Source organism: Chlamydotis macqueenii, chromosome 13 (assembly GCF_036417535.1).
Source record: "Chlamydotis macqueenii isolate bChlMac1 chromosome 13, bChlMac1.mat, whole genome shotgun sequence".
NCBI lineage: Eukaryota > Metazoa > Chordata > Aves > Otidiformes > Otididae > Chlamydotis > Chlamydotis macqueenii.
Window position 1 is genome coordinate 13,798,059 of NC_141568.1, and position 27,880 is coordinate 13,825,938.

Here is a 27,880-nt window from a genome sequence, read left to right on the forward strand (position 1 = left end):
TGGCCCTGCCGCCGCCCGCCGCCGCCGCCGCCCTCCTGCGCGCCGCGCCCCGCCTCGCCGGCCTCCCGCGCCGGCCCCGCGCCCTCCTCCTCCTCCTGCAGCCGCCGCCCGGCGCCGCCATGCCCGGCCCGGCCGCCGGCAGCCGGGCGCGGGTGTACGCCGAGGTGAACAGCCTGAGGAGCCGCGAGTACTGGGACTACGAGGCGCACGTCCCGAGCTGGGGGTAAAGCGCCCCGCGGGGACACCCCCCCCCCCCACCTTTCCCCGGGCCACCGGCGGCCCCGCACCCTCCTGCGGGCCTCAACCCACGGGGAGGGGTCCCTGCCCCCCCTCCCCCCCGTTTTGGGGTATCGCGGGGGGGGCTGCGGGTGGCTGGGGGGCGAGCTGGGAGAGGCCCCCCCCTCCCCCGGCCTGCTGCCCTGTCAGTTATCCTCTCCACCCCCCCCTCTCCTCTTGGTGCCCGCAGCAATCAGGACGACTACCAGCTGGTTCGAAAGCTGGGGCGAGGGAAGTACAGCGAGGTCTTCGAGGCCATCAACATCACCAACAACGAGAGGGTCGTGGTGAAGATCCTCAAGGTGAGTGTCCCGTTGATGAAGCAGGGGCTTGCGGTGGCTGGAAGCAAGGGGGACCTGGGTTGGCAGGGCCAAAGGACTGTTGGATCTCGTTTTTCACCCCAAAAGTCTTGTTTTCGGGTTAAGGGCATTGTGATGGTGGGTTTGGAAATGGATTTGGTGTCCCGCGTGCTGTAGCAATGTTTTGATGTCTCCACCTCTCCTGTCCAGAGTAGCTCTGGGCTGAGAGCTCCTCTGGAGGAGATCGGCAACTCCTGACACTAGAACAGCGCTGCCTGCATTTGGTAAATGGTATCTGGCAATGCCTGTCTAAAACTTAGCCCAGGGACTGCCATGTCAATGGGAATGCGAAGCCTGGAAGGAGGAATCTTTCTGTTAACCTCTAGACAGCTGGCACATGGCCTTTTCAGAGCCAGGCTGTGGGATGCTCAGCAGTCACAAAACTAGGCAAAATTTTATATTCAGTTCTTTAGAGGATCTTATGTGGAAAAGAACTTGGCCACAGGCAGGTCCAAAACAGCGTGGAAACTTGAGGAAACTGAAGGAGGCCATCTGAAGCTTGGTGATATCAACGACCTGTGTTCTGGTGTGTTGGCCCTAGCAGAGTTGGGTTGCGGGGACCTCCGTGCAGCAGTACTGGGTTGTAGTTTGGGATGGCCGAATGCATGGGTTAGCCGCTGCAGGGCACGCCTTACCGCGTTTGGCACTGAAGCAGCGGGCTCACGGCGAGCTGTGGTAACTGTCCTAGCAGCAATCTGTGTTGGTGATCTGAGGGTAGACAGGGATGTTAAGAAAACAGAATGGGAAAGTCAGAGTTGAGGTGCTTTTGGTTTTGGTCTGGCTGAGACTTGTGGCTATCACTTGTTGGACCAGTAACACTTGTCAGTTGTTCCTCAAGAGCACGTGGGAGCTGGTGTCTGACCATGGGTGTCCTCAGAACTTGATCTGCAGTGTGCAGAGGGGTCTGAACTTGATCTGCAGTGTGCAGACGGGTCTGCACTTAACCTGCCCTTGCAGCCACAAAGGCTAGCAGCTATCTCGGACATGCGTGTGTCTGCGGGGCCGTAGCCTTAAGGCAGTTGCTAGATCCGTTCCTATAGTGTGGCTAGCTGTCTCGTTTTTTCTTTGCTGATATCCCCACTGGCTCACCATGTCCACTTCCTTGGGATCTTCCTTGGCTTCCCAGCAAACTTGTCACAGTTAGTCCGGCCACCACTCCTGGGCAAGGTGTGATTTCCCGTCTGGCTCTGGGAGGAGGTACGCACAACCCTGCTTTGGCTGTGGTCAAGGTGGTGGCCAGGTGAGCTGTTTGGGAGAGCCCCTGTGGCCGAGCCTGACGTCAGGGCAGAGTGGTGAGGGTCACGTGCCCTCGCCAAGCTGAGTTCCTCTGGCATGCTGTTTGGGCCTTCCCCTCCTTTGGGTGCTTTATGTGGTTTTGTTGTTTGTTTGAGTTTTTGGTTTTTTTTTTTTAATAAAGGCAGGGAGGAATTTCTGCTATGAGAGAGTAGTTAAAGGTAGCCAGAGCTGAGCTGGGTTTTATGGCAAGATGGCTTGTGGCTAGGCTGGGGAAAATGTGCCCTTCTGCGTGCTGCTCTGAAGCCCCTGATGGTCTCTTTGGGACTGCTGTGGTTTGTTGAGACCCAAGGTCTTGTTCCACGTACAAAGGCGCCGTGAGGCTGAGAAGAGACTACAGGGAAAGTTGTCAGAAAACTTCCTCCTTGCCTCGTCCCAGCCTAAAGAGCCTCCCCTGGAGCGATGCTCCTCTCCGTGTGGCAGCCAAACTCTGTCATGTCGAGGGAGCCCGTCAGCCTTGGACTGTGAGTCAGCTGGCAAGAGTCGTCTGAGGGCGCTGGGTGCTCCTCCTTGGGGCCTGAATGCTTTGCCTTAATGGCCCGCGAGCAGGGGACTGGATTGTCCCAGATTTGTAGCGGATGGTGTTGCCGCCAGTTCCCCTGTCTCCCCCCACTTGCATTAACATTCAGACAGCATTCCTGCGAGTTAGAAAGGAAGAGCAGAAAGTCCAGAGAAATAAAGATGAACTTTCTTCTCAGTGGAAAGTGGGTCAGTGAAAAGTGAGTTTCAGAGCACCACGTTGCGTATGTTGTGAAAAACCTGTGAAGTGTGGCAATAACATCACTCTGATCTGTGGAAAGTGCTTCTGGTTTCCTGTAGCTAGACTCAAACTTAATTGTGAATGTAATTGCATGCATCTACAGCCGAGCCTTAGCAAAGAGGCTGGGTCTCTGTTCCTCCTAATTCAGGCTGGATGCTGTGAGGTGGGAAACGCAACCAAAAGTCTTCAGGTTTTTGTGTGGCTGTAGGGGTGAGACAAAGGGGAGGATTGTTGCTGGGCGATGGATGCGGCTGTTTAGCACAGTTGCTCCTTTCTCTTTAAGGTTTTCTGAGAGGACAACTTATGTGTTAGAGTGATTTCTAGCAAGAGTCACTGTTAGAATATCTGCGCCTCACGGGAGGTGACTGGTGTCTCTTCACAGCCTTGCTTTTTGAAGCAGCTTGCCCCTACTGAGCTGAAGTTAGCATGTAGCAAGTACTTCCCCTGCCTCTTTTTTCCCCTTTCTTTGGTGTTCTGCTACCTGAACGTCTTGTACCCTCCTCCAGAGAGGTCAGGAAATTTTATCACCCTTTCTCTGGTGCAGAACTGAGCCACAGAGATTTCCTGTGTGACTTTGGGCGAGTCCCTTAGCCTCAACAAAGCTGAGACTAGAGCATAGGTCCTAGTCTAGTGCTGCATGAAAAACATAACTGCTCTTCCTTTTCTGGCAGCTACTGGCCTTGTTTCTTTAAGTGCCCTATGAAGACTTTAGCTTTGGACAAGGCCAGGGAGCTAATGGCTCTGATTGGTATCACAGTGCCCCAGGCCTTTTGAGCTTGCACAAAGCAAGATGCTTCACTTCCCTGGCCAGTACCAAACACTGCCTTTCTGTCCTGCTACCCCAAGCGCAGGACGGGGCATAATCCTGCAGGAAAATGGGACGTGCTCATTCCACTAGTTGTGGTCATAACGTGTCAGCAAAGGAGCAGAAATAAGGTTGTGCAGATGACTGTAACATTACCATTTCCTGGGTCAAGTGCCTTTCTTTGCAAATATGATGCTCTTAATGTCACTTTTTCTAGGAAAATTCTGCACCTCTTTAAAAAAAAAAAAGCAAACAAAGCAAGCAGCTTGCTTCTCACTCCATTGCAGCAAGACATCAGGATGCAATGTGGAGGACGGTGTGTGCAAAGCAGTGATATAGGAGCCCTGGTTTGCTCTACAGACACCCCCTGCCAAGCGTCCTCTGAAAGCTTTTATCTTGAGGAGTGAGGCAGAGGGCAACTCCCCACCTTTTCAACATGTTCAGGGAGTAAAGATTCGCCAAAAAAAAAGCCATGAGGCTGAAGTCATCTTGGTAGGTAGTGGTATCTGCAGTGTACTGACCTCAGGTAGTAGGGCATGGAGTTGGCCAGCAGCTGTGCTCCTGCAGCCCTTAGCTGGTATGGGAGGCTCTTGTGGGCTTTTTGATCTCCCTGGGCTGGGTACAGCTGTGGGCATGCTTCCTGTGTGCTTAGGGGAGGGCCAAGCCAGGAAGAGGGAATGTGTGAAGGTGTCCTGTACGTGCTTTTGTGTCTTGCTTACATTTGATGCCAAGGTTTGACTCCTGGGATGAGGTCTGACATTCCTTGGTACGTACAAAGGAAGCTTAAGACATCTTTGTTTCCTGTGAGTCAAGTATCGTCTACATCCAATGCAGGTATCTAAAGTGCAGCTCTGCTCTTTCATATCTAACCACATAGATACAGATTTTTGGTGGACCGCTGAGGTCAGTTTGCAATCTTTGTGTTCTCTCTTTGATGAACTTCTCATTTTGCTTTTCTGCTAATGCAGCTCCAAAGTGTCTGTCAGTCTCTGTGCCTTAAAAGTGAACCCTCTGTTCTGGGGTAACAGTGTTCCTCGGCGATGCGAGCAGCATTGCAAGTTGCCACTCTAAAAGCCGCTCTACATTTTCCACATTGCTTGTAACTTCTGTGGGTGATTCTTTGTGGTGGGAATGCTGCTGTTAGAGGAACCTGCAGTTACGGCTGTTGGTGAGCTTCAGCTGTACCCCAGTGTCCTTCACAGCCCGTTCTCTTGTTCTGATTACCGCCATCTGAGTGTCTGCTCAAGGCGGAGATCGCAGCATCCATATTGTCAGCTCTGTGCAGGAGTCCTGCTGCTTTCCTGATGCACGTATGTGTCTCTGTACACTCTTGCCTGCGAAGCATTAAATCCATCCCCTAAAGAGACTGGTTTGTCTCCTTGTGTGGTTGCTATCTGCATGGGCACAACACAGGCGGAGGTTAGGGGAAGAATGCAGTTACAAGGAGAGGGACCAGTGAAATGGAGGTTCTGCAGCAGTGATGAAATCGCCCCTTTCTTCTTTTGGTGGCTTTTGTCCCTCTATGCTGAGTCCATGAACTGGAACTTTCAACCATGTACGTGGTTTCACAAGTGCATTCTTGTTTGTTTGGCTTTGGTTTTCCCCTGTTCCCCCTTTTGGGCTGTGTGAACCCTCCAGAGCTGCTGCTCATACCAGGCACTGCTGCAAGGTCCTTCCAGTGTTGAACTCAAATTATTGCTCTAGTAGCTAGAGATCTGTTCTGGGGAGGTAGCCCTATGGCTCTGGTAAATTTTGTTCTGTGTCTAAAAGCTTCAGAGCACACATATGTCAGCATGTTCTAGATGGGGGCTGAAAGGACTCCCGTGCTGGTGTGCAGAAGGGATTGCACAGGGGAAATAGGATTGGATGATGTTGGTCCCTCAGGCTGGAGCTTTTCACTGCGTCGGTGACCTTCCACCAAAGCTGTTCAATGACTGCTCCTGGTAGCTAGCTGTGTCTCTTGTTCCTCCCGCGTTTGATTGCACTGAATCAGCTCTCCCTGGCCCACTTCCTCCTTTAGCAGTCTTGAAATGAGCCCTTTTGCAAGAGAGCGGGGTACGCAGCTCTTCTCTTTTAAACACCAGTTGCCCACACTGAGCTTGGCCCAATTGGCTGCTGGAGTCCAGCCTTGTTTGGAGCTGAGACCAACTAAGATGGTACCAGGTGTCCCACAGAGGCCTGGAGATGCACCTGGTAACTCTTGCTGTGGTGGTCTAGCACTACAGAACTGGTGAGCTGCGAAGCTGCGGCTCCTGCGAGGAGGAGGGTGAGTTATGACGCTGTGTCTGTTCGCAGTGGCCTGGGGCAGAGCCTGAATGAATGATTCTCGTACCTTGTAATGGTGGTGGTGGGGATCAGGGCTTGGTCCTTGTGCCTCTTAGCTGACTGCAGAACTCTTGATGCATCATGGGCAGTCCTGAAGTCCCAGGAGAGCTGTTTTGGGATGCGCTGTGAGAGGAGGAAAGGCATTCTGAAGGAAGGAACAGCACTGCCCTCAAAACACGTGCTGGTATATTCTACCAAACTTAAAAAAAAAAAAAGCAAAAGTGCTGTTGTAGTTTCAGGGTAGTTTTTTTTTCCCCTCTTTTCTAAAATTCAAGAGCAGCTCAGAAAAGTTTGAATTCCCATAATGGAAGTTGTAAGATGCAAAGAACCAACAGAATATTAACACAAGTGGGCTCCTTGATTTTGTAGTTCTCTTGAATACGATTATTTGGTTTCCCAGCTGATGTCTGGCAAAATAAGCAGTGCTGCTCCAAAGCCAATTTTCCCATTGAGCAATTGGCGTCAGGCTTTATAGGCAGATTATTGTGATCCTTTCGATAATACTTGCTGGAGACGAATGAGCTTCTAGTGCCAGCTTTTAAATGTTTAAAGCCTGCCATAAGGATGCAGCTTGAGCCTTTTGCTGCTCCTGGACATTGTGTGTTCACATTTCCCTACTCGTTCACTGGAAGCATCGTGGTGTTTCCGTGCTATTCAGGTTTGGTGAGCAAAAAATAGATCTTTTTCTTTACGGAGTGGTGGAATAAATATGACTTTAGTTTCATGCAGATTTGTATCTTTTGACTGCTAAACTTTCTACCCTGCTGCTCTAACCCCAGTTCTTTTCCCGAGCACCTGCTGGGCAAAACCCAGCACCTTCTGTGATTCCTTCAGAGCAGCACGTGTGCTCCTCAGCTGGCAGTGTCTGTGCGCTTCCTGGCTGCCTGCTTTTGGCTAATGTAAAAGGATTTTTATGCTTGGGATTTAACTTGTATTTCACATGCCTTCCTGGTCACTACTTTTCTTTCTCAGTGTGGAAATGCACAGAGAACTTTGTATAATAAATTTATTTTCTCTTTGCTGGAATTTAAGTGCTGGTTCCCCAGGTTGTTGGGGAAGGCTGTAACTGAAACGTCTGGCAGAAGAGTGTACTCCCTTTGCTTTAGAAACCAACCAAAAAAGATTATTAACCAGGCAGCCATTTAGTTGTTCCAGACAGGAAGTGATGGTTGCAGCTTTGTATTTAAAGGTTTATTTTAGCGAACAATGTTAATTCTCCCAGCTGGTGTTTGCTGCAGCTGGACGCCTTCCCTGCTTACAAGTTTACATGACCCAGGATCTGATCTCTCAGTCACAGAGAGGTGTTTTCTTCTACATCTGCCTGACTGCAAGGCAACTACTTATCCCATGTCATTTCTCACCTGTGCAGAGGGATGGCATCACATGATGCTCTCCAATCTTTCGGCAAAGGCAGTTGGGATAGCGCTGGCTGCTGTCACTGCCTCTTCTGCCTGACTTTTGAGGGGATCAAAGCACCCTCATGGGATCCTTTTGGCTGGTACGGTGGAAAATCTGCAGCAAAGGGTGGCTGGCTGGGAACAGTCGAATGAGAGCTGCTGGGTCTGGCAGAGACCATCCTCCTGTGGCTGGAGGCTACCTTGTCCCTCTGCTCTGGGCACTCGTAATAGACAGCCATGAGCTGCATGTTTTGTCTCCACTGTCTCCAGCCACCTCACTTCCAGTTTGCCTGAGGAAGGAAGCAATTACCTGGGAAACTGGAAAACTGGCTTGTGCTAGACAGTCATGTTGTTCTAAGGGTACTGCTGCAGTTGAAGTAATTAAACCCCTCCCAGTGTAGACATGGTTAAACTGAGACATGTCTTTTAGCCTGGTTTCCTATGGAAACGAGCCTTATGCAATCCTCCTGTCTGTCAGCCTTTCTCCCCCTCCTCCCTTCCAGTAGTTTTTGCATTGGTTGGCCAGTTTCAACCACATGCAACAGAAGTCTCCAAGCTGTCAAGTTTTTACAGATTTCATGGAAATACGTGTTTGCATAGAGCAGAGGGATTCTGTCGGAGCCTGTCTCGGAGGGAAAGGCTGCAGTGAGGGTTTGACTCATACCAGTCACTGGAGAATCCCAGCATGGAGGAGAGCTTTGACATGCCTCTGCTGTGGGAGCAGACAGAGCTGGAGTCTGCACCTGTATAAAACATTGCCTTGCAAACACAGCCGGATCAAACTCGGGAGCAGTTAATTTTGTCTGGGTGCCTGCTCCATTCCTGTGCTGGAAGTCCTTCTCCCAGGGCAGGGGGACTGAGCAGTGTAGAAAACATAACCTGAAATGCTGCTGTTCACAGCCTGGTTTAATAAAGTAGCCTTAAAGGAGTACTGTTAAAATACCCTGGCTGCAAGGCCTGGTGTTTTAGAAGCTTTCCCTGCTGGGAGAGGCAGATGGTTGGAGGCCATAGTGGCTTAAGTTAGTTCACACTTAATCCATGTGTGTTTGGAGTCAACATCCTTGAAGCGACAGATCGGGTGACTGAGAGACAGTTGTAGCAACCCAGACTTAATCCTGGTGCTTGGAGGATACGCTGCTGATTGACTGTCGTTTCAGTGGTACTAGGGTCTGGGGACAGGAGGGAAGTCAGTAAAGTTTCTGTGATTGTGACCAGTTAGCTCCAGTGCAGTACTGGCCGTGTGCTAGAGTGGTTTGCACCGAGGTGTTTGACTTGCCAAATACAAGAGCCTGGGCTTGCAATCAGTTGCTGGGCAAAAACTGAGCCCCATGATGTGCTCTTGGGTAGTAGACAGCATTGGCAGCTGTGGCAGGAGCAGTGGCATGGGACAAGGTGTGGGGAGGAGGTGGCATGTGGCCAGGTAGGCTGGTAAGGTGAAAGCTGTGCGGAGTCGGGTGGAGGCCAGCGGTCGCCGCTGTTTTCTCCTGCAAATCTGAAATGGGCAAATCCTCTGTTCCCTTATGCTGCTGCCTGAGGAAACTTTCAGGCAATAGTTTGTTCTCTGAGATGACATTACTTCAGCTCGTGGCATTTCTCCCCACCTCATCCCTGTTTACCTAGTGCCGGAAAACCCTGTCCTGACCACTGGCTGCAGGCAGAGCGAGTGCTCTGAGGGTGCATTGCCTACGGCCCTGACAAGCAGGGCTTCCTGTACCTCCACCCTGCCCAGAGGCTTGCGGGGCCCTTGCCCTGGCTCACAGCTAAGGTGGAGATAGCGTAGCCGTGTACGGACAGCCTGGCCCGAGCTCTGTGCTACTGCAGCTTAGCAGGAAAACACGTAAACAGCAAGCAGCTTTTAACTGTCTCTCTTGCCGAGACAGTGTTTTCTGGAGTGTCTTCCTGCTGTGATGTTGGAGGTGCTGCTGTTGCCCATTATCTGCGGGTATTTCATTAATAAAAGACCAACTTTATTCTCTCCTTTTTTCCAAAAGTTACTGATTCTGTCTGCTCATGTCTTTTAACAAGTGTTTTAGGTAGGGGTAGATTTTTGGTAGATATCACGCCGGGCATCATTATCCCATCCTGAAGAAGCTGGAAACATGTGGAAGTGACTGGAAGACAACATCTTCTGCCTCAGGGGGAGCAGTGGTCACTATGGAAGGAGAAATGGAGATCTTGGAGGGCTATCGTCCCCTACATAGCTGATGCAAAAGGCCCTTGAAATAACTACAGTACAATGGAACAGGTATTTCAAAGTGGGCTTTGGGTCTTCTTGGCTGTGTTCAGGCGCTGTTTCAGCTCCGGATCAGGTGGAGGTGTCGCAGCAGAGGGGCTGTGCTCAGTGTCTGTCAGTACCAGGCCATTCAGTGAGTGCCTTCAGGACGTCAGTGGCTCAGCTCCCTCTTTGAAGTTCCTTGGAAAACAGCTTGTGTGTGCATCTGCCTCACTGGCCGGGCAGAATAACTGAATTATATCCTTTAATTCCATCTTGGCCTTCTGGTAAGATCAGTGCAACACAAGGGTGGCGTCTGTCCCCATGCTGACATAAATTAAATTAGTCCTTAATTAAGCATCTTCCTCTCAGGTTCAGAAATGTAGCCCTCACTTCTACTGGTTTGCATCCCCCTCCTCTGGCTGCCTCTCCATGGCTGCCCCTGCCCAGTGTCACTCCAGCTCTGGCTGACAGCTGTGGTGGCCTTGCTACCATTTTCCACAGTGGCTTTATGAGGTGCTGACGCTCCCTGTGCCGGCATTGGTGTTATTTTTGGCACTTTGCTTCAGGCTGAGATTCTCATCTTTTGGCTTGAAAGTCTAGCTCCTGCCTTTTAACTTGGAAGAGAAGGGCAGGATTTGAATCTGAAGGTTTCAGCCACCTGAAGAGCCTAGAAAGACAGCATATTTTATCACTTATATAAATGCCATATTTTCCCACTATATAAAAAGCTTCTGTTCCTTCTCCCGTCTGCTCGTACATTCTTATGAGGTCTGAAATCAGGGATTGCTTTGGATTCGCCTGTAACAAGAGTGTGAATTGCCCCATCGGCACGCTGCAGCCATCATCGAAGTGTGAGGCTGTGGCAGAGTCAAGGCGGTGAGCGCGAGCTGTTGAGCTCTTGTGACTCCTTGTCCTTCACGTAGACATCTGACAACTTGCGTCACTTTGGTAAGGTGCCTCGTACCTCTGCCATACCCTGTTACTCCCCTCCTCACACACCAGACTCCGTGCCGGATGGTGAATGTTTTAGAAAGCTAAATGCCTGGAGATGAGTGTTTTAATCAGCAAACCTCACAGATAGGGCAGGAGCTTTACCAGTCCCTGCGAGATGTCGCTCAGCTCTCTGCAATGGTAGCGGTGATGCAGGAGGGGATGTTCCAGCTCTGTAGTGAGCGGCTGCTGGACTCGGCAACTTGCCCATACCTGTCACTAGCCAAGGCTCACCTCTTAACTGCCCTAAGCTGCCTTTCCTTTCAAGCAGGCACAGAGCTAGAATTGTCCTGGGAGGGGATGAGTTACAGAAATGGTTGTTGCTTTGCACTGAAGTGAACCGCTGGATCAGCAGAGCGTAAAAGCTAACCCAACCTCCAAGCCCCTGCCTTGGGAGCAGCTGTTCTTTGTCACTCTCTGCAGGGTGATGTCCAGAGAAAAGCTTCCTTTGCGAAGGGAGTTCCTGGGGCTGCGCAGATGCAAGGAGGAATAAAAAACTGTTTAAAGTGTCTGTAGGCTTTAAAAAGAATTGTGGTATATGGATGCAATAGCATGCTGTGCAGTTAGTTCTGTGCTCTCGGGGGGGTTGCAAAAGACACGTGCACGTGGTTAGGTGTAGCGGTGTCTGAGCTTACTAGGAATCTTGGTGTTGGAGACTCTCAGGTCGTCGTTTCATTGGATTAAAGTACTTGTTGGGAAATGGGTGAGGATTAAGGGGTAAAAAACTGCTTTGTACTGGTAAACAAAAGCTGAGATATGAGGTGCACCATGCTTGTCCTGTGGCTCTAAGGGTCTAACATGGAATGAGTGTGCTGAGATTTCCAGATAGCAGTCCAGGGCGCTTTTAACCACAGTTACTGGAGTCACAGTTATGTTTGTCTGGAGTGATTTGATTTTCTCCTGATGAGTGGAAAGGTTTCACTGATGAGAGTGAAATCCTAGTTCATGCAAGGTGTCTGTCTCCTCTTCGAAGCTAAAAATGTTCCCTTGTGAGGATGGGAGCAGAGAGGAGGGGAGGTGATGTCATCCAGCAGAAATCAGTGTTAATTTCTGAAAGGACTCTCACTTCTAATTTCTTTTGTCTATTTAAGCCAGTGAAGAAAAAGAAGATAAAACGCGAGGTTAAGATTCTGGAGAATCTACGTGGTGGCACCAACATCATTAATCTGATTGACACTGTCAAGGATCCAGTGGTAGGTGCCTGTGTGTCGCAGTGTGTGTAGCGGGCTTGCCTCCGCCCCGGCTGCAGGCACGGGGCAGGTGCTGCCGCATGACTTTGCTCTCAGCTGGGGTTAGGTGCTGCCTGCGCCCGTGCCTTTCTGCCAGCCAGGAGCGAGCGGTGTCCAGCCCATTAAGGTCTCCTGAGGTGGGTTGGTGTGGATGAGCTCTGTGTTCCCCAGACTTTTACACCCCTTCTCTGTCATCTGAGTTTCCCATGGCTGGTGGTGGAGAAGTTTTGTAGCCCTACAGGTTTTCTGTGAGAAAGCAGAGCCTGCAACCTTTCGGCTTCTGTCTGGCATCTGGAACATAAGTATCTGCCAAGGCAAATGGATATTAAGCACTTCCCATCCTTCTGGTCGCTGTCCTGCCCAGCAGCCAGAGGTCATATCCTTTGTCTGCATTGTCACAATTACCCCATTCCCGGGAAGTTTTCTCTGACTAGCAGCTGGCTGAGGTCTGTGACTCCCAGCCTGCTGGCAGCCATGGAGAGGAAATGACACTGCTGTAACGTTGGCAGTGCAGGCTGACCTTCTTCCTGCAATAGGCTGCGAGGCCTTAGCCCCTGGTGACACTTTTCTTGCCTTGCCCAGGGCTGTCTCTGCTACATGGAGTGGAGAGGAGAGGCACTGGCCAAAATGCCATGTTGGTGCTTGCTGCGTGAGGTATGAGAGGAGCTTGCCTTTGCCTGCTGCGGGAGCAAGGCTCTGTCTCTCTCGCTGTCCTGCTCCCGCCCTGCTCTCCGCAGTGAGAGTTGGGCAGGAAGTAAAAGCTTTTTCAGGTCTCTTGGAGCAAAGAAAGGTCAAGAGGGTGTTTTAAACCATGACTCTCTCTCTCTGTCTTGCAGTCAAAGACCCCAGCTCTGGTGTTTGAGTACATCAATAACACAGATTTTAAGGTGAGTCTAAGTGTGAAGGGGGGAGGCTTCCCGTTTCTGTTTGGAGTGCTGTGATCTTGGGTTGTCAGATAGTCCTCGAGAGCTGTGGGGGGAGGTTTGGAGTTTTCCTCTATATCAGGTTCACCTTCCCTTCCCCATGTAAATCAGAAACCTGTAAATAGGCTCTGGATGAGAAGGAATAAAAAGCTTGTGTGCTGAATCTTCTCCCAGCTTTGGGGAGTAAGTTCAACAAGTTAGATATTCTTACTCCTTTCTCAATTTAGTAATTACTGCTGTGCTGTGTATTCAGCCCAAGTTAATCCCTGTGCTGCCATGCTCTATTTACAGCAGTGCAAGTGGTACGGCAGGCAACACCAATTTGTGCTGGAATCCTTCAGACCTGGGGCCTCTGGAGTAGCAGAGGCTGGAAAGCACATCTCCCACTGCTGGTGGGCCTGGTAGCAAGGGACTGAGGAGTCTTGAATACATCTTAAGAGCTTTTCTGCTTGCCTGAGGTTGCGGCATATTTCCTGGCTCTTCTGATTTCTGGGGAGCTCCAAGTGGTACTACTCCTTCTCAAAATGGGGGTCCCTCTGTCTGAGTGCAGCTATAACTGCCTGTGCAGCTGAAGTGCTCCTGGCTGGCAGCACTGAGCTGATACACAAAAGGGATATGTAATTAGCAGCCACGCCTATTTTAATGGTATCTTTGCTTTCCCCATGTGAATCTTTACCCTAAGTCATTAAGTCAGTGGTGGAGAATTAATTGAGCAGTTGCCATTAGAAAGCCAGCAGTCACCCCCTCCTGCACTGTTCAGAGATCTCTTTCGTTCCGTGTTACGGGACGGTGCTTTTTTCTTTCTGTCTGTGCCGGAGTGTTACGTAGGTACACACCTTGTAGATTGCAGCTTCAGCAGATACACCAAACACCCAGAGAAGGACCCTGGGTTGGTGTTGGTGGAAAGGAGGCAGCTTGTCAGCTGGCCCACGGACCCTCTCACCCACAGCCCTGCTGCGATGCAGCGCGTGTTGTTTCTGTCTCTCTGGAGTTGGTCTGGCAAGCTGAATCCTGCTGGGTGGGGTGCTGCACATAGCCAGAGCTGCAGCCATGCTGGCGGTGGTCATCTTACTGGTATTTAATCTGATGTAGAGACTTACTGCAGAGGCTGGAATAATAGTAACTTGCAGCAGTGTCTGCCCTGACAGCCTGGGAGGGGAAGAGGAGTGTTGTCTCCATCAAGTAAACAGCCATGAGAGGACTGCTATGGGGTGACCTTTCAGGGCTAATTAAAGCAAGCTTGGTTTGTCTGGGCTCCATTGACATCAGCTGGGCTGTTCAGTGCCACGTGTGTGTTGGGAATGTGACTCTGTGCTGCTTCTGATGACCCAGGGGCTCTTCATAAGGCTGATCCTGGAAGTTTTTAACTTTCTATTTAGAGATTTTTTTTTTTTTTAATAATTATTTATTTTTATTTTTGGTATGTGGCTTGAGATAAAATAGATTGCTAGGGCAGCGGCACACCTTACTGAGGATTGCTTTGTGTGTCTCCTAGTCAAAATGTGATTGCACTACTTTGTCGTGTCCTTAGAGGAAAAAATGATCATCAAAGATATCACCCAGTAACTTAAATATGTTCATGAAGTGGAGCATTAAGTAGTAACTTAAGGCTGGTGGCCAACAGGGACTCTTAACTGAAAAATGCAGGGCTTGGAGTACATGGTAGGTCAGCTGTCCCAGCTGTGCTGAGAGCTGTCACAGGCGCTGTTGCAGCTAGGAAGGCAACGTTGGTCTGGCCACAGCAGAAGTAACAGTGCTCAGCTCTGGCTGTTGCATTAGAAACAACTCTATCGGTTTGCAGCAGGTAATTTCTAGGCTCCTAGGAGACAGCCTGGCTCCTCAAGGAAGTCCAGGTTCACAGCTGTACAAATCCAAGACAGAATGCATTGATGCTTTCGATGCTGATTGGTACAAGGCAGGAATAACTTGTCTTGGGAATGCAAGCATGTCCCCCAGGGCATCCAGTGTGGCTGTTCGTATTCAGAGCTTGTTTGTAACCTGAATTTCACTAGCTCTTTCTGGGGCGTGTGGGTTGTTTGAGCTACACGCCCATGAGCTCTGCTGCCTACTTGGGTAGATTCTTGGGGCCACAGCTAACTGGCAGATTACAGGGCTGCTGCTGCTCACAGGTGCCTGTGGATATCTTCTACACAGAGGCTCCTAAGTTGAATCTTCTCTTGCTCTGAAGTCCCCTTGCCAAGCAGAAAGTGCGCAAAGTAGATGAGACCACTTGTGTTGGAGGTCCTGGCTTGCCCTATACCTCTGAAGCAGCTGGAGAGCACCCAGTTATTGTCTCCTCTGCTCTGCAGTCCTGATCTCCAAGGGCAGCCGAATTCTACTGGAGTTAAGGGCCACGTGAGCTAATCCTGGTGACAGGGACCTCTTCTCTTTGTTTTGAAGTGGCTGCTGCTGATCTGCCCATCTCTGCATTGACTTCTGGGTTCAGCAGAACTGGCGAGTACTGTGCATCTTGCTGGCAAGCCACGTTTGGGGTGTGTGAAGGTGTTCCCGGGGCAGCTCGTGTACAGCAGGCGGTTGCTGACTACTTTACAGGATTGCATTTTTCTCTGTCCTGTTGGCAATAGTTGCTCGCAAGCTTGGATATCTCCTCACTTGTCTCCTTTCTAGCAGTTTCTTTCCTTTAACGTTATTATTTTCTGCTTAATGTTGACACTTTCACCCCTTTGCCCACTCAAATGGCAGAACGCTATTCATGTCCTTGCTCCCGTGAAAATGCCTGCTGGGTTTCCCCAGCTCTCTGTGCACGGGCAGAAGCTGCAGTTCTGTGGGGCCTAAGCCATGGCTGTGGATGATTCTGGATCAGAAGTGCAAGCTTGTCTTCTACACAGTTTGGCTATTTTTAAATGATGGTATAAACAGGAGACTGTGAGGATGGCAGCTTGTGTACAGGGCTAGTGTTTCTCTTCAGACCTGCTGTATTGCTTGTAGTCTGTGAGCACTCAAGCTACTCAGTCATCTGCCTTAAACCACAGCTACACTGCAGAGCCATGCAGCCAGTTGAGTAACCATCAGTGAAATTAAATGTCTTTTGCTAATTGGTTTCAAAGTAGAAATGAGATGCCTGTCCTTCAGCCAGCATCAACTGTCACGCGTTTTGTGTGGTCCATGAGTGTACCTGGTACCGTGCCTTTCATTGCCCTGAAGAGGCAAATCCCTCGGGAGAGAAAGGGGCAGAACCAGGTCTCCAGGAGCAGCGCTGGGCTGGGTTTGCTGTTGTGTTCTTAAACGCACTGACGGGTTTGCAGCTGAAGAAAAGGAGATGGGCAGGAAAAGTTGCTTCAGGATGTTCAGCCTGTTGGAATTGTAGGGAAAGAGGGCTTTTGAGTCAGATCTTCCACTTTGCTTGCACCTTGGTGAATTTTCAGGCCAAGTTGCTGTGAGGGAAGCGTGTGCTTGTGTTTTATCCTTGTACATCCCAGGTTAGTTTAAAAAAATAGTTGCTGCCTTGTGAAAGATTCTCCTCCCTTGCATGGCTGCTGAAGCCGGGATGCTTTTGGGAGCTGTTTCCTTTTTTTTTTCTGCTACCTGCCCTGCACCCCAAAGCAGTGTCTCTCTCCTCTGACAGCTCCTTGCAACCACCCTGTTGCCTTCAGATGCTGTTTCCTGGACATAGCCAGCTGTTTTGCTCACTCAAGGGAGAAGAATAAGTGTTCAACTCCTATCAGCTCCATGGAGAGGGGAAGCATGTCTCTGCCTCCTCGGGCACTAATGGGATTAGTTTACAGTTGGTTACAGGATGTGTGGCAAAATATCACCAAAAGCTGGAGAGGGGTGAAGGGGTGAAGCTGCCTGTGGGTGAGTTTGGCCTTTCCTCATGTTCTATATGGAGAAAGGAGACCAGCCCAGGTCTCCAAGGCCTTGTGTGATCCTGAGTGCTGGCAGCTAGCTGAGCAGATGTTTGAGCTGGGTCTGAGTGATGCCTGCAGGGATGTTTCTGATAGTTTTACTCCAAAGAGCCAGGTGTAAGAGCAGAGCAGGGGACATGTCTGTAAAGGAGGTGTCTGCTATCCCCTGCAAGGCTGGGCAAAGGGGATTTGGAGCCCACTATCAAAGTCTTCTGGGGGCAGCTGCTGCGCAGGACCAACTCGCAGTGGAAACCTTGGCTCTGTCCTTCAAAGCCTTCTGCATTCACCAGCTGCCTGCAGCAGGGCTGAGCAGGCTCCTGCAGGGACTGTTACCTGCAGGAAGCAGAGCCTGGGCACTTCTAGCCACACTGTTGGCCTTGGCCCGGCGAGAGGTTCAGAGGTGCTGGGTTTCACAGGCAGCTCTTCTAGGGAAGTCTGTTGAAAGCTGGTTGCCCAACGACTGCCTCTGCTGAAGGCTATGAGTCGGAGAAGTGACAGCATTGTGGGCCTGAGAAGAAAGGCATCGGTGACCTCCCTTCCATACCCTCCCTACTTACAGGCAGCGTGAGGTGAGGGAGCCAGGGAACTGGGAAAAATGGGGTCTAGCCTTGTTCTGCCACTGCCTCTCCTGCCTTCCTCCTTCCTCAAGTGCATTGATGTTGCCAGGTGAAATCGGGCAGGGTAGTGATTCCCAGAAAGACATTTTAAGCATCTCTGTCACCCCGTGGTGTTTGTTACCTAAGCGAGCCATTTAAACTCCTGGAAGGGCTCAGCTGTCCTCTGCTGGCCCTGGGTCGTGTGCAACCAAGTCAGGAAAGCTGTCGCTGCTGTAGCTTGTGGCTATATCTTTTTTTGCTCCCTGCTCACTTATCTGCTTGAGTAGCTTGCTCCAAAGAGTTAGGATCATCCCAACTCATGAGAATACAATGCAGCTTGTGTCCTGGAGGCTGTTAAAGCTCTTTGTGTGTAAGTGACACTTGTATGTTGTCAAATAATTTCCCAGAACAGTACTGGGAGTAATGGGGCTGTTTGGAGCTGGCCCTAAGTAAGGCAGGATCCTGAGAATCTTGGCATGGGCCTGGAGGGGATCTGGGGCCAGAACTGCTTTCTTGGAATGTGAATTTCAATCTCTGGGATTTTTCCTGAAGCTGCCAAGTGGTGCCTGTGATGGGCAGCTGGCTCCAGTGCTGATGCAATCGGTGATTTGACTGAGCTGTGAGATGATCCTTGTTTGTTAGAAAGGGCAGAGGGGTCTGGTCCTACTGCTGCCCTGTGAATGTCCTTCCTTGCCTGCCCTGGCGTCTTGCCTTGCTGTCCCTGGATGAGAGCACAGCCCCACAGGGTCAGGCTGGCACCGCTGCCAATGACAGATATAGAGCAGAAGGCAAATTTGGGACCAGTTGTGACCTGGCAGGAAGAGCAGCAGGATGATGAGCTCTCCAGTGAGGGTGCTGGTGGCACAGTGCAGGTTAAAGTGCACACTGGATCTTTGTCATTTCCACATGAGTAGCTGCAGAAGGACACAGAGGAGAAGGAGGGTGGTAAGCACGTGCTGGCAACAGGCATTTCACTGAGACTCCGAGCTGTGCTCTCCTTGGCCCCACAAATATTTCTGTGCTGCTGAGTTGCATTAGCCTTTATCCTGGGATAGAGGGGAGCCTCGATGGCTCGGAGACTGTCTCTGCCCTTTGTGCTTCTCCACCCCGTGCTCCCTTAGTTTAGTGTTCTCCTCTCCCTGCCCCTCTTTGAGCACTTGGAAGCCCTGCCCATGTGTTCCCAGCCTGCCTGTTCTGAGTGCTGTTATCCATGTTGTCAAGTCACCGTGATGACTTTGAGTGTGAACAGAGAGTCAAGATCATCTGTGCCAACTCCAGCATGCTCTGAAGGGTTTGCTGTCTTCTCCTTGGACAGACAACCTGTCTATCTTCTGTTGGAAAGAAGTCGTGACAGGTCTGGATGATCCAGTGGCATCTCATGGGAGTTCTTGCGTTGTTTTTGGATTTCCTAGTGTGTAGCTCTAGCATGTCCAAGACCAGGACAGCCTTTGAGAGTGGCGGTATTCACTGGGGATCTGGAATGGGGTCAGTGATTGGAGGCAGGTGGGGTGCAGGAAATAAAACTAATCAAAATCTGGAGTATTTATTTTTGTGTCTTTTTTTTTTTTCTCTCCTCCCTCCCTAAATCTGTTTCAGCAACTGTACCAGATCCTGACAGACTTTGATATTCGGTTTTATATGTATGAGCTGCTGAAGGTGAGTGGCATTGCATATGGCAGTCTGGATGGGGAGGCCAGGAACAAGAGGCAGTAGCGGAGCTCACGGGGCAGTGCTACTAAACGGTTATTTCTGTAATGTTCAGCGCAGAATCCACATCTCATAACCCAGGAAGGTTTAGGAAGAGATCTGGCTTCTTAGCTTATTGCTGCGAGGTATTACAGCCAAACTGGGAAGTTTGGTTCTCTGGGGTCTGTTCTTTCCCCGTGAAGCATTTGTGATTGTTAGTTACCAGGGAGGGCTGTGCTTGGTGTCCCTGTGTCTCTAGCACCACTGGGCTGCTCTGAGGAAAATCAGCTCCCTTCCAGCCCGACCCAGTACAAGCATCAAGAGGCATTTGCAGGTCTGGGGCACGGGGGATTCTTTAGCACACTAGAGAGAGTGGAAGAGAAGGAGTTGCCAGCTCTGGGCTTTCTTCTGCTGCAGTATTCAAATGCAGTCCTAGAAGGTGGCTTCTGCCCACTTGGTCTTAGACCCCTGTGTCTCTGGGTGAGGGATCTAGGATACTTCAAGAAGCGGCTGGCCAGCTCAGTGCCCTGTGGCCACAGAACCCCGTGAGTGGGGTTTATGCTGGCTGTTGTATGTTGATAGAATACTGGTATTTTCCTTTGAGACCTCTCAGCCAAAGCTTTCCCTTCCCCTCGGACGAAGGGTGAGGAGTGCCCTGAATGCCTCCTCTTAACTAGTCTAGCTTCACCTCCCTGTGGAAATACTCACGGAGCCATATGGCAGATCTGAGAGGTCTGCTGCACTGTCTCTCTGGGATCTCCGGCTGCAGGACACGAGAGGCAGCAGGGCATTAGGGAGAGCTTACAGGTTTCGGCCGATCCCAGGGCTGTTCTGTGCTTACATGCTGGAGCAGCAGCTTGTCTGTGTCAGGTCCTAGCATGGCTTCAGGACTTCTGGGCTGGCACTTTGCAAGTCCCCTGCCTCTGGAAGTGAGTGCGACAGGCTAGGGAAAGCCCTTTGTGTTCCAGGACTTGGTGACTGCAGGAGACTTCCTGAAATCTAGGAGGCTTGAGGGAAGCTTTCTTCTCTGCACCCCCAAGCTTGCTGAACCTGTCTGCAAGGGAAAGACCTTCCTACTGAAGGCTGGTGGGAAGCTGAGGCAGGCCAGGATTAGGGTGGGAGGGATGATGAGGTTTAGGTGCTCCAGCCTTGGGACAAGCAAGACACTAGAACAGCTTCATCCCTGGAAGCAATTTGTCCAGCCTGTTCTAGATGTCCTGTACTGGAAATCCCAGGACCACCGTTTGCTGTGACTCCTGTTGGTTGTGAGCCACATATTGCTGCAGGGATATTCCCTGAGGCCTTGCTGTGATGGAAGCTGTTGCCTCCTATGCTTCCCGCCGCAGCAGGGGCCCAAGGACAGTGTTACTTCCCTGGCACTGTTGTCTTGGATATTGAATGACTGCCCTCCTTCCATGCTGCTGGAGATCTCAGAGCATCTGATAGATGTTGATGGATGGATCTCCCTCTCCCTTGGAGATGAGAAAACAACATTCTCACCCCCTTGCTCAAGGGAACAGCTGCGAGGCGGGGCAAGTGGTGCAAGGTCACAGAGCTGGAGAGCTTATGTGTGCTCCTGCCTTCAAGCTTTAAGCAGCATCGTCCTCCCTCATGTGTTATCACCTACCTTTTGTAAGTACAGCTTTGGCTTAAATGAGAAGGGCAGAGGTGACTTTCTAGCTTAAGTGTGCTTTGGGACACAGGTGCAAAGCTGCACTGGAAGGCCTTAGAACTGTATGCATGTAAGAATCTTCTCCTTCTGGGGAAGAGAGCATGACCTGAGCACAGGGCTACCCAGCTTGGAACATTGGGCTTGTCACCAGGTGGGACATCTCTCTATAGTGTTTTTCAAAGACTGTGCAGGGAACATGGTTCCAGGCCCAGTGGCTGCAGTAGGACACGAGACCAGTACAGTCTTGTTGCCAGCTTCTCACTTCATCACATGTAGCATAAGAGCTGAAAATGCCAGTGTCTTGTGCTGGGGTTGCAGCACTTCCTCGTGGATGGGGCACTCTTGCTCCTGGCCAAGAACTGTCTGTTATATTGTTAATGCTGTGCTTGTGGCTACAGACTTGTCTAATGTGTGTGTGTGTGTGTGTGTCTGCCAGGCCCTGGATTACTGTCACAGCATGGGGATCATGCACAGGGACGTCAAACCCCACAACGTCATGATAGACCACCAACAGAAAAAGGTACTGTGGCACCAGGGCTTACAAGCAGGGGTTTTCCAGGGAAACTTGAAACTCTGCCATCTCTGCACCCGTAGCCTGGGCAGCTGTACTTAACCCCTTGAACCTTTCTTAACTGTCTCCCCTGCACTTCTGCCTGCATCAGGAGATGGCCAGAGTCCCACTGGGGAGCACTGCAGTGAGAGTCCATGGCTTGGAGGTTGCTCTTCCCTCCAGCCAACCCGCTGGGTTTCTTTGCTGAGAGGAGCAGGTCTGGGCCATTAATCTCCACCTGGGAGGTGTGGCAGAAGGGTGGCCGTGTCTGAAATACAGCTGGATATTTTTACCTAGGGAACATAAGCTCCTCCTGCAGCCTGCTTGTCCCACGGTGGCATCCTCACTTCTAGGATGTGCCATATCACAGGAAATGTTTGTGCCCAGCTCACTACCACGGAAATGGGCAGCACAGGGAGCTTCCGCCGTCATAGTACTTGTACCTCATCAGGTGCTATGTGTATCAGTCTCCTCAAGGACTGGGATTTGCAGCAGCAAATTAGTTGCTGGTCCACAGGTCCCTCCCTGTCAGTCAGTGGTGGCTGTACAGGCAAGGCAAGGTTTATAAGGAGGGGGAAATCTCTTACTAGACCCCTGTCCTTCAGTAACGTGGCAGGTCGTCCATCCCTGCAGCTGCAGAGGAGATGGTCTGCCTTGCAGGATGTGGTGGGCACCCTTCTTACCTCGTTTCCTGCTCTCAGCCCCCAGTTAAAATCAACACTGCCTTCAGCCTGGCCCCTCCCAAGAGCAGGATAAGACAGATGGCTTTTACCTGTTTCATAGTATGCAACAACCGTCCTCTGTGGCTGGTGGTGCTGGTAAGGAGCCAGTTTCCCAGTAGGCTGGTCTTGGGAGGCAGAGGAGCTCTCTAAGCTGGGCTTTGCCCCACCAGCTGGTGATGGGGGAAGGGAAGAGCCTGACCAGAGCACTGCTGAGAGCATCTCCTGTCCTCAGAGTGCCTCCCTGCATCCCGGGCTCCATGCTTGCGTCACAGCATTGAGAGGTTTGGCCAAGGTGGCTTCACCTGACCAGCTCATACTGAGGCTTCTGACTCTGTGTCTCTTTATCGCATGTTCAGCTGCGGCTCATAGACTGGGGTCTGGCCGAATTCTACCATCCAGCTCAGGAATACAATGTCCGTGTGGCCTCTAGGTACTTCAAAGGACCGGAGCTTCTTGTGGACTACCAAGTAAGAGTCTGCCTCCTCCTCGCAGTGATACCACTTGCGGTTGCACTTTGGCCACCTTTGGGTTGTCTGGTTTTACCTGCCAGGACATTGCCTGGGTTGGACAGAGGCTGGCTGTGAAGTGAAAAGGCTGAGGCTGCCTGTGCGATTGGGGAACCGGGCCATGGTGAGGATGCCTTTTCTGACAGCTTCTCCTTTTTCCCCTCAGATGTATGACTACAGCTTAGACATGTGGAGTTTAGGCTGTATGCTGGCAAGCATGATCTTCCGAAAGGAGCCCTTCTTCCACGGCCAGGACAATTATGACCAAGTAAAGACTTTGCTACCTGGCTTATTTCATGAGATGTTTGTCACCACCTCATCTCTGTCTGTATAGTGGGGAAATTCTGGGGATCGGACAACCAGGCTGGGAGGATGTTGCTGTGTGCTTAGTTAAGCCATCTGGGATTATGCTTCACTGCCTTGTGTAGGAGACTTGTTTTCTGCACATGTTGCAAAAACAAGTTTCAAAGGAGATATTCCTTCCATCTGGGATGTTTCCAGATGGAGAGCTCTTAGATTTGGGCAGCTTTGCCTCTGTAAAAGAGTGGTGGTCTGCCCGTCTGCTCTCTCTCAACATGCCTTTTGTTCCAGCTGGTTCGCATCGCAAAGGTCCTGGGCACAGATGAGCTGTATGGGTATCTCAAGAAGTACCACATAGAACTGGACCCACACTTCAATGATATCCTGGGCCAGTAAGTGGAAAAGTGAAATGCTCCCTTTTTTCCTTCTAACACAGAGAGGGGGATAAGCTGATGTCCATCCCCTTGAAGGACTCTCAGCAAAGGTCTGCTTTGATCTTCTGGAGCAGTGCTGCTTGCAGGCCTCTCATCTGGCTACTCATGTCATCTCAGGAGGTCACTGAAATGCAAGCTCTTTCTTTTTGCCTCTGCCATGATCCACAAGCCATGGATCGGACACCGGAGTTGAGTGTGGGCTGAGGGGCTCAAAATCTCCCAGTTGAGATTTCTGAAAGGGACGAGAGGTGAATGGGATAGTAAGGACAGCTGCTGTGAGGCTGGCTGGCAAGGCAGAGCACTTCTGGTCCCAAGGGTGTCACCTTGCCCACTGCATGCTGTTGCCTAGTCCCTGTAGAGAGAAGGGAATGTGCAATATTGTGCCTTTCCCAGGCGCAGGACTTCCACACAATTGAGTACCTAAAGAGAAGGGTTTTCTCCCTTTGGCAACTGCTTGCTGAGCAGTAGCTTGTGCAAGGAAGAGCTGTAGGCAGTGTCAGTCACAGCCATCTCTTCTCAGAAGTAATAGTGGCAGGTGATTCCCCCAGGACCTCTGGGTACTGCTGGGCAGTGACAGCTGGTCCCTTTGCAGGCATTCCCGGAAGCGCTGGGAGAACTTCATCCACAGTGAGAACAGACACCTGGTCAGTCCTGAAGTCCTAGACCTCCTGGATAAGCTCCTGCGATACGACCATCAACAGAGGCTGACTGCCAAGGAGGCCATGGAGCACCCCTATTTCTGTGAGTCTGCGGAGAAGCTGGGGCCAGCTGGGATGGAAAGTTGTCTTGGGTTGTGGGGACAAATTTCAGCTTCCAGCTCTGTAAAAGCCTTAGCGGGTCTGTGGGTTTTGAGGGCAGTTTCTCTGGAATGGTTTGCCAGGGTGGAGCTTCCGCTTCATTAAATGCTGTTTCCCCTTCCTGCCTGGTCTGTCTCCCCTGCAGATCCAGTGGTGAAGGAGCAGTCTCAGCCCAGCTCAGAAAACGCTGTGCTCTCCAGTGGCCTGACGACAGCACGATGAAGACTGGAAAACGACGGGTAATTCAAGATGTTTACAAATAAAAGCAAAACCTTCGGTCACACAGTGAAGGGAAAAGAACCAAGGACCCCCCCCTCCTTCCCCTCCCCTTTATACTCGGCAGAAATCTAACCTTGGGGGGGTCATAAACCTCAGTTCCTCTCTGGTGGTTGTGGTTAATGTAACTCTAACCCTGTGGTACCAAAGCCCTGGGCAAATGGTCTTGCAAGAGCTAAATGTGTAGTGATATCTCCAGGGCTCAACACAACTGATTCTGGTTCACATCTCTATGGATCCTTTTCTTCCTTCTCAGTCCAGCCTTCCCCACCGTGCTGGTGGGGACAAATTGGTTGTTCCACCATCAGCCCTTAGCATGCCTCTTTCTAAACATGCCTTTCTGACTTGTAGACTCTGGATGAACCAAATTCAGGCTGGGGGTCAGCAGGTGCAACTCTGTTTTGAGGTCCAAGTCCTACTGCTCACTCTGGGCTTGAATTTGGCCCTTGAATTCCAGTTTCAATTGTGAATGCCAGGGCGGTTGGGGGGAGGGGGGAGGTTTAACAAAAAAACAGCCCACAAACCCAGCAGCATCTCAGGATTGGTTTGGAGCATTAAAACGAAGGCACTGATCTGAGTTGCTGGGGAGCGGTGAGATCCCCCTTCCAGGTGTGTTTGACAAAGGCTCGCTCTGAGAAGAAACTCAATAGACCTGCTTTGGAAACCTGTGAATGTGAGGGCTGCTCTTGCGGCAGGAGCGGGGAGGGACTATCCAGGCTTTCCCACCGAGCTCAGGAAAGTCAGTGTTGCAAGACTTCTTGTGATAGGTGTGCAACCACGTACCTCATGACGTGGCTCCCATGAGAATTCGTGCCAGACGCAGACTTGTGCCAGAGCACAGCTCTGGAGCGGTTCGATCCAGCACCGCAGAATGGAGCGGAGAGGGGGCTGAGGAGGAGAGCACGGGGAGGGGGAAGGATCAGCAAACAGCAGCGTGGTCTGTCGGGGAGGGGGCTGTGCAGCTACTGATCCGGGACTTGGGATCCCACGTAGTGTTTTAACAAAGTCAGCCATTTGTTGAATTCTGGGGTGCCGATCCTGTGCGGGGGGTGGGGGGTTTGTCTTGCGGGTTCTTTCATCAGATCCCTCGATGGCTTTATAGCCCCACAATTCACAGTTGCCTCCTCTACTTGTTCTGTGTGTGACTTCATCAAGTGGTTCTGGTGACACTCAAACCTAGAAGCTGGAGATAGTGTTTTCCCACCAGCACCTAAACACAGAATTTCCTTCTGCGGCATTGTCGAAATAGTTAATTTTTTATAAGGTTGCAATGTTTCTATTTGAAACATCTGTTTACATTCCATATTCCAATAAAGTTCTATTGGCATCGATAGCAGGTCAATCCATTTGTATAATTCACTGAAACCAATAAATATCTATACGTCTGAACGTCTGCCGTCTCAAATCTATGGGATAGCCAGAAAGAGTGAGAGCTGAAGGCGTGGCCTTCTTGAGGAGGTCGGGCTGGCTCTTCCAGCCTCTCTTGTCTGAGTACTTTTGGGATCTCTTGGTCTTTGGTTGCAGTTTTTCATGCTGTCAGTCCTGAGAGTGTCACTGTGGCAGATTGTCCCTGCTTCCACGGGGCCTCAGAGGAAGTGCGAGGTTTTGGGTGCGGCATGGGAATCGGCTGTTGTGGTTCTTTGGACTCAAACAGCTGGTGCCCGCAGAGGCGATCTCTGTCTGTTAGGGGGCTGGTCAGAAGACAAGTCACTGATGCATGGCTGGAAGTTGGGGCTTCTCCATGTGCGTACCCCCATGTTTGTCTCCTCTCAGCCTGGGTAGATGGCTTTTTCTAAAAATGTGATGAGCAGGGAGTAGCTCCTCTTTCCTCCTACCCTGGGATGCAACCAGTGCATGAGCTTGGTCATCGGTGTCCGGGCTGAGGAGCCGTCTGTGGTGTTGCTGCTGTGCCCCAGGGCCCTTGCTAACATTAACTCTGCTGCAGATGCTGCTGAAGATTTTGGTGAGCCAGCCCTCTGACCTTCCAAACCTACGGGGTGCCTGGCCTGAGAGGCATGGGAGTCTCTTGTGTTCTTAAGCTGTGCTAAGCAGGGTTCATTTGGGGTTTTAACATCAATGTCTGAGCTGATTTTAAACATTTATTGAATTGCTCCATTGGTAAGAGGCAGGAGTGGATGTTTCTCATGGCCTGTCGAAGCTGCTGTGGGGAAAACTTGCCCATTTTTCAACTCTTGTGTGTTAGCATTCCTAGCTCCCGGAGAGCCAAGGCAAAAGAAGTGTGGGGGAGAAGAACGGGTTCAGTGTGGGAGTTCTGATAGGTGAAAAATGTTGATTGTTGCATGAGAGTGCCTGATGGTGTCCAAACCTGATGGTGGAGTTTCAAGGTGGTGCTTCGGGAAGTATCGGTTCTGTAAACCTGAGTCAGAAATTCCTTCCTGATACCCTCTAGCAGAGGAAGAGAGATGCTCATCCCAGTGAGTGAAACGGCTTTTCCTGGTTGTGGTAACCAGAGAAGCTGGAACAACCTGCCTCCTATCTCCCCACATCCCTACCCCAGCTTTAGGGTAGCATGAGCTGTGACAGATTCATCCTGGAGGGAAACACGGCAGCTGAGCAAGCTAGCCTGGGAGTGAGAAGGGTGTGGAGTCTTCTGATCCCGGAAGAGTGGGGACGCTTGGCTGCAGCTCGGGCCAATTCCTCTCCGCACCCATTGGCCCTTCCAGCACTCGGAGCAGGAAACCCTGCTTTCCTCTGGACCTTAGCAAAACGTTGTCCTGCCTGTAGGGTCAGCCAGGAGCTGGAGAAGACAGTGTCTTGTCCTTGGGAAGGAAGGAGGCTGGGGAATATGCATCTTCGTATGCTTTCTCCTGTAGAAAGCTGGGAGAGTCCTGGTGTGTGTCCTGGCCTTTCAGCTGGCCTGGCCCCAGCTTTCCAGCAGAGGTAGTACACAGATTTGGCTGAGTGCTTTAAGAGGAAAGACCCGAAATCAGAACCATGGTAGGAGAGGGATGCAGTAAGCAACTTCCCAGTTTCTCTGTGCCTTTTGGAAGTGTACTGTGGCATGATGGAAGCCTTTAGCGGGACTAGAGGAGATGCTTGAGGCAGCGGAGGGGGACTTAACACAGGAGGTTGGGGAGAAAAAGTCCAAACTTGTGTCTGGCTGCCCGTGAAAGCGCTGCTTTGCCAAACTGCATCTCTCCCTTGCCTTGCTCAGCTCTGCCTTCCCCCCTCACCCTGCCACCCCTTCCAAAGGAGGCTGAGGATCCCCTGGTGTTCACACATCCAGAGGGGCATGGCGGGTGTGGCCAGGCCCAGCTGGGAGCGGGGTGGCAGGACGTGGGGCAGCGTGCCCAACCATATCCTCGTCACCTGGGGCCAGAGGAGCTCTGCGTGGAGTTGGCAGTGCCCCGTGACGCTCACTTCCCTCCTCCCGTCTCTCCTCAGGTCCAATGCTGTTGCTCCCAATTTTCCATAAGCAGAATGAGAACCAAATCAAACGTCCTATCGGCGCGTGTAGAGTGACGGCGGGCAGACTGCGCGGCGCGGGCAGGGATGAGAGCGGGGCAGCACGCCTGGCTGGACGGCACTCGCCTCTTTATGACTGCAGCCCTTCCCTCCAAGGTTCTTCTGCCTTTGGTTCCTTGCTGAGCTCTTCCTGACCCAGAAAGCATGGAAATGTGAAGGGTGTGCAAAGCAGTTGTTGCTTAGTTGTTCCTTCCTCCGTTCTGGCTGTTCCCCCCCCAACCTCTGACGGACCACAGTTAGCCAGCTTGCGCCTGTCTCTGCCAGGGCAAGGGGGTGGCAGGGGATGTAGTATCACAATGGACAGTTCCATATTATAATTAAAAGAATTCTATATTGTTGAATAAAAGTTTTAAAAGAAGCATATGAGGAGGAGTATTCAGTGGGGAGGGAGCTGTGGGGCAGGACTGGTCACACCGG

General features: G+C 51.2%; 1 protein-coding gene across 1 annotated transcript; it reads left to right on the top strand.

The window, feature by feature from the left end:
• On the top strand, window positions 1–27,821 carry CSNK2A2 (casein kinase 2 alpha 2). Its single transcript, XM_086757952.1, has 12 exons — window positions 1–223; window positions 467–578; window positions 11,512–11,613; window positions 12,486–12,536; window positions 18,631–18,690; window positions 20,829–20,912; window positions 22,021–22,131; window positions 22,337–22,438; window positions 22,762–22,862; window positions 23,497–23,645; window positions 23,847–23,940; window positions 27,383–27,821. The coding sequence occupies exons 1-11, from the start codon at window positions 120–122 to the stop codon at window positions 23,921–23,923; spliced, it is 1,053 nt and encodes a 350-aa protein (XP_086614078.1). The 5' UTR covers window positions 1–119; the 3' UTR covers window positions 23,924–23,940; window positions 27,383–27,821.
• The last annotated feature ends 59 nt before the right edge of the window (window positions 27,822–27,880 follow it).